This window comes from Osmerus mordax, chromosome 7, assembly GCF_038355195.1.
Source record: "Osmerus mordax isolate fOsmMor3 chromosome 7, fOsmMor3.pri, whole genome shotgun sequence".
In the NCBI taxonomy this organism is placed as follows: domain Eukaryota; kingdom Metazoa; phylum Chordata; class Actinopteri; order Osmeriformes; family Osmeridae; genus Osmerus; species Osmerus mordax.
In genome coordinates this window covers 20,806,791-20,812,843 of record NC_090056.1, presented here as the reverse complement: position 1 = coordinate 20,812,843, position 6,053 = coordinate 20,806,791, and the positions used below count along the sequence as shown (strand labels likewise).

Genomic DNA, 6,053 nt, shown 5'->3' with positions numbered 1-6,053 from the left:
CCCTCCCTCCCTCCCTCCCTCCCTCCCTCCCCTCCCTCCCTCCCTCCCTCCCTCCCTCCCTCCCTCCCTCCCCCTCCTCCTCCCCCCCCCCTCCCTCCTCCTCCCTCCCTCCCTCCCTCCCTCCCTCCCTCCTCCTCCCCCCCCCTCACCTGCAGGTCAGGCAGGTCAGGGAACAGGGGGTGTCTCCCCTGCGTGAGAGCCCTGGACATGGCGGTCAGCACGCGGGGCAGGTCGCTGCCGAAGGTCCTGAAGAGCACAGCGAAGTCCCGGCCCTCCTCCACCAGGTCCCTGAGCAGCTGGAAGAAGGAGGGCAGGATCCAGTGGTACAGGCGGCCATCTTCCCCCGTCACTGCCAGCTCTGGCTCCGCCCCCCGGCCCTCCGGCCAGCGCAGCAGATCCAGGTGCTCCTCCAGGAAACCACGGAAACGCCGTCCATCTGGAGAGCGCGTGAAGCCGGCCACGCGTCCGAACTGGGAGTAGTAGCTGACAGCGCCCTCGTGTGGTGGGAGGAGGGAGGGCACGTCGCTCGTCCACTCCCATTGACCTAGGGAGAGAAGGGGCGGGGTTTAGACGGGAGGAGGCAGGTGATGCCGGGACAACGGTCTCCTTCCTCTCCCTCTCTCCTCCTCTCCCTCTCTCCTCCTCTTCCTCTCTCCTCCTCTCCCTCTCTCCTCTTCTCCCTCTCTCCTCCTCTTCCTCTCTCCTCCTCTCCCTCTCTCCTCCTCTTCCTCTCTCCTCCTCTCCCTCTCTCCTCCTCTCCCTCTCTCCTCTTCTCCCTCTCTCCCCTGTTCCATCCCGGGTAAACAATGCGCCTAAAAACTATTCCTTGACTGACCACCGAAATCTTAATCCTAAAACTTCTGCTAAATGAATAAAAGTGTACTTGGCAGTAGACAGTATCACATGTAGCCTTTCACTGCGTCACTAGTAATCCCTTCTTCCCTCACCTGATCTACCGGGGCTCGGTTTCCAGGCCCTCTGACTCACTCGCTCAACTGACCACTTCCAGGCTCGGCTCTACAACAAATCGGAAGGGCGGGCATTGGTTTCCACAAGGGGGCATTTTGTATACAGCCGTTCCTGACCATTTTTCATCACCATTGCTAAAGCCAGACATGCCACTAAAAAGTCTGCAATTCGATGGCGGGGATAGGGGTGTTTCTATGGAGGAGTTTAACCAGAGCTTGTTACGACCAGGTTGACACTAACCTCGTTTTGTCACGCGACCCCAAGTCACCGAGGACAGGAAATACTCCAATGCCGCCACCGTCCCTTGTCCCGTCACGGCATCTGACACCAGGATGGTGTTGTTGAGGTCGACGTGAAGGACTAACTTCCTCTTTTTCAGGGACAACCAGCGAGGAACTGAAACGGAGAGTGCGTCTTCCGTAACGACGACAGAGTCCGTCCCGTTCTTGTCCGGTTCATCATCTAAACCGACTTCGTCTTTCATGTAGGAAGAGAGATGGCCTTCACTTGTCGAGGCGCTATCGGACATATCTGAGGAAAACCGTCTGGTGACGAAAAAAGGTGTTTTAACAGTGTTGGACGGCGATTGTGTCAGGTCCTCATCGCTCAACCGGCTTTTTCTCTCGTTGACTCAGCAACGTACATTGTTTACTTCCTCATTCTGATGACGTTGCATTTTCCTCAACGGAAACCAGTCTACTGCCCTCGTCAGGGCACCGCGGGAATATCACACGTTGAATTAATTAATTAATAATCATGTTTACAAAACTTGACCTTGAAGTTCTATTTTGATTCAGTGTCGTTGCACAGAGAAACACTTTTACTTTATAATGTAGCTTCTCAAAAAGGTTTTATTTATATTAACCATTTATATCATATTCACAGAAGCATTCTGCATGTCCCCCAATGTTTATTTTTAGCCCAAAAGGAAAACACAGGAATAGAGGGAGCGGGTGTACAAGACTGTGCACAAACAGATTCAATCCAAAAACAACAACAAAAAGTAGCAGAATGGGGAGTAACAGCAGTCTAGCCCTGGGACCAGGGAGAGCCATCATGCAACCATGCACCTTACAGTGTACACAACCAAGCTGTGCTCTCGCTTGAACAAAACAAACTAAATGTATCCACAGGATCAAGGGCACCACAAGCTAAAGAAAACAACCCCCCAAAACACCAATAGGACACAAACAGGAAGACCCCTACATCAGCACGCTGGAACAGCCTGACAGGGTTAGGGGGCCAGGGCGCGGGGCCTGGGGGCAGGGCCACGTCCTCTGAGCTGCATTCGGGGGCAGCAGCTTCGCTCCACACCACACCTGCTGCCCTCTCTATCCAGGTGGAGCACCACACCTGCTGCCCTCTCTATCCAGGTGGAGCACCACACCTGCTGCCCTCTCTATCCAGGTGGAGCACCACACCTGCTGCCCTCTCTATCCAGGTGGAGCACCACACCTGCTGCCCTCTCTATCCAGGTGGAGCACCACACCTGCTGCCCTCTCTATCCAGGTGGAGCACCACACCTGCTGCCCTGAGGCCAGGCAAGTAGAAAGTGAATACAGAAACCCACTCGAGCTCTTCCCCACACCTCAATGACGAGTCTTCTTCCCTCAGAACTGCTGCAGCTTGTTAAGACAAGGAGCTGCTGTTGGTTTCCATGGGAGCACCGAGGATGACTATTATGGGATGCATGGCCAAGGGAAGGATTAGCAGTGTTCCGGAGGGGGAGTTAAAACAAAAAGGTTCAGTTACCAACTAACGACAGATCCAGATCTGTGTTGCGTCCTCTATAACCACCTGGGGGCTATGAGAACACACCAGTGTGTGTGTGTGTGTGTGTGTGTGTGTGTGTACACTGCAGAAACAGAACTATACAGGATGAGTGAGCATAACTATAAACACTTACTACACACACACATACACGTGTCAGCAAGTCTGTCTGGCGTGTGTCTGCCCACAACTACAGCTCAGCACCACAGGGGGGGCTCCAGGGAACCCTGCCCCCCAGAAGGGCCTGCCCTCCAGCCCTGCACTCCTGGGCTGGAGGGTGTGTGTGTGTGGGGGGAGAGGGACACTATGGATGTCCAGGTAGTTAGTGAGCCCTGCAAAAGATTGCTATTTTAGTTCTTCTTCTTCTCTCCAGCAGATGGGGGAGAGGGACACTATGGATGTCCAGGTAGTTAGTGAGCCCAGCAGTGTCTCTCCAGCAGATGGGGGAGAGGGACACTATGGATGTCCAGGTAGTTAGTGAGCCCAGCAGAGTCTCTCCAGCAGATGGGGGAGAGGGACACTATGGATGTCCAGGTAGTTAGTGAGCCCTGCAGAGTCTCTCCAGCAGATGAGCAGCAGATAGAGAGGCCACGCGTTGCTGCTCCAACATCCACGCTGGCTGGGACTCTCCCAGAACCTTCTAGATCTTTCAGGCTCCGCCCCTCTGCCCCTGGCCCCGCCGCTAGTCCACCTCCTCCATGTTGCTGTAGGACGGAGAGGTGCAGTCTGCGGAGTGGGCCTGGAGGTCAGAGGTCACCTCGTCGCTCAGACTAGGAGCCCCGTCTGAGTCCAGGTCTGTCCCAAACAGGGCCTGGCTAGATGCCTGCAAAATAAACCAGGGTTATTTAGATCAGATTTGTTGTCTGGCTTCCCTTCAGTCCCTCTCAGGACTCCCCTCTCCATCTGAATGAAACAGACACACAAGCAAATACAATCCCCTTCCTGCGATAATTACCCTGTAACCCCTGGCAACAGGTCTGTGGAAGCCGATCGGCTGAATGAATAACGTTGATGACATCAGATTGAGAGTTTATTTAAAAAGCGTTACATGGCTTTAATTTCAGTGCAGTTGAGATGGAGGGCACCTGTACATGATCTGAACCCCCCCCCCCCCCCACCAGGGCTCACCCAGGACACACAACACAGCTCTCAACCCCACACTTACATTACTGTTCAAAACTAAAATCATACAAGTCAATACACATTATACAAGCATTTATGGTGTTATTCATTAACAATAAATATTCAAATATAATTCTCTGATCAAGTATTATCCATAGAAGAATCATAATTGTTATATACATATTAGGGCAAGCAGTGACCAGAGACTGAATATTCATAATACAACTCTGGATCCAGCCAATAGGGTTAACTGAAACTCTGGACTGGGCTACATTCATTTTCAAATCAGTCGACGCGAGAATGCAGAGAGAAAACACCTATGATATGAACACCTACTGTCGTCACGACACTAGACACAGTCGAGCAACGCTCACAGTTCAAATGAAATAAAAGGGACAATAAAAATGTGACTTACAGTATAATTGCATGATCTTGCACACATGATGACAGGCCAGGGGGCGGTAGTGGATGGTTAGATTCCTAACAACTGTAGTAGTATACAGCACCATATCTATCATAACACAATCCCTATTACAGACCACTGAGATAGAGATAGAGATAGAGAGAGAGAGAGAGAGAGAGAGAGAGACAGAGAGAAAGGAATGAGGTAGAGAGAGACAGGTGAGAGACAGACAGACAGACGAGAGAGAGACAGGGGGGAGAGAGACCGGGGGGAGAGATGGAATACTCTGGAAGAGGGACTGAGCATCTACTTAATAACAATGGCTAACTTCCTGTCCTGCTAACCCAGATTCAGTCACCTAACTTCCTGTCCTGCTAACCCAGATGCAGATGGCTGACTTCCTGTCTGACTACTTCTTCAGTGTGCACACAGTGCACAGGACTGGCCCTAGACAGCAGTCCTGTGGCTGTGATGAGGCCACCCAAGCTCAGGACATTCATCACATACCATCAACATAAGTTAAAAAGTTCATTCTCATGTTACGCTTCAAGTACAGCTAAAGGTTAGAACTTAAAGGGACAGTTCACCCCAAAATAAAAATAAATGTTGTATTTTATAGGGTGAAGTGTCCCTTAAAAATATATAATTTTCAGTTGGATCCATGTTCACTCTTAGCGACCAGAATCCTGACGATTCTGCATGCACACTAACCCTTCCCATGTGACACCTGCAGGGGTCATATGCCAGGGGGTCAAGGGTCAGGGTGTGGACCAGAGCCTGAGATCAGACCTGGGGTGCGTTTCCCCAAAGCTTCGTAAGCCTAAGTTGATCGGAGAATCCATCGTACGACAAATTGTTGTTTTACGGGCTGTTCCCAAAGACACCGTAGCTAAAGTGTCTCTTGAAAATTCGTAGCTCTTGAAAGCGTATAGATTAGCCTACTCCTTACGAGCGTGTTTGGGAAACGCAAGTAAGAAATATCGATGGTTTCATTATTTTGCTCGATCGTTGCTACGATCCATCGTTATCGGGAAACGCAGCCCTGACTGCAACATGCCTGCATTATTCTAGTCGGGGGGTTTTCCCTGGACGATGGGTGGAGCATCTTATACGGTCTTCTATCTTGATACAATGGAGATGAGTTTGACCAGAGGTCGTCTGGGGGGCTTAAGATATACATGACCTCACAAAGGACAGCTGACCATTTGGATGGTCAACTACTGAACAGAAGTGCAACTTGAGAGGTCTCATCACCTGGGGGAAAGGAGCTTTGGACATCAGGTCCTGAGGTTTTGTTGTTTCAGCTGTCACTCTATTGTGTCTGGAGACTGTGACTGACGTTTTTATTGATTGATTGTTGAATAGAAATGACCAGATGTTATGAGTCTATATAAAGACTTCCACTGTGTTGTTGGCTATCACTATTGAACAACCCTCTGATACATGTCTGTGATCCGGTATGACGGATCACAGACATGTATCAGACGGATCACAGACATGTATCAGACGGATCACAGACATGTATCAGACGGATCACAGACATGTATCAAACGGATCACAGAGTGCTCGGTTTTCTGCTGTAATATTCTAATAAAGAATTTGTATCAATCCGGCAGTCATATCAATCCAGGTATCCAGTGTCATCAGAAAGCTTCCATGACATGTCTCTTCCTGTTTAAAAATGAGGTCTGAAACAGCTGGAGAACCAGTCAGTCAGTCAGACAGACTGTATAAAAAGACAGCCAGCCTCTAACCAGCCATCCAGCCTCTAACCAGCCATCCAGCCTCT

The 6,053-nt window shown here is 50.6% G+C and overlaps 1 protein-coding gene and 1 long non-coding RNA gene across 2 annotated transcripts in view; both read right to left on the bottom strand.

The window, feature by feature from the left end:
- Window positions 1–1,584, bottom strand: part of si:dkey-32e6.3 (uncharacterized) — a 1,886-nt gene extending 302 nt beyond the window's left edge. The window contains exons 1-2 of the mRNA XM_067239419.1: window positions 1,210–1,584; window positions 150–544 (exon numbers count right to left, since the gene is read on the bottom strand). Of these exons, the coding sequence (XP_067095520.1) occupies window positions 150–544; window positions 1,210–1,498 (684 nt within the window). The 5' untranslated portion in view covers window positions 1,499–1,584. The remainder of the gene's footprint in view (window positions 1–149; window positions 545–1,209) is intronic.
- A 275-nt stretch (window positions 1,585–1,859) lies between these two features.
- On the bottom strand, window positions 1,860–3,070 carry LOC136945485 (uncharacterized). The gene is made up of 2 exons (XR_010876834.1): window positions 2,493–3,070; window positions 1,860–2,356 (listed from the first exon to the last, which is right to left on the bottom strand). It is a non-coding gene; the product is annotated as an uncharacterized lncRNA (long non-coding RNA).
- Between the last annotated feature and the right edge of the window lie 2,983 nt (window positions 3,071–6,053).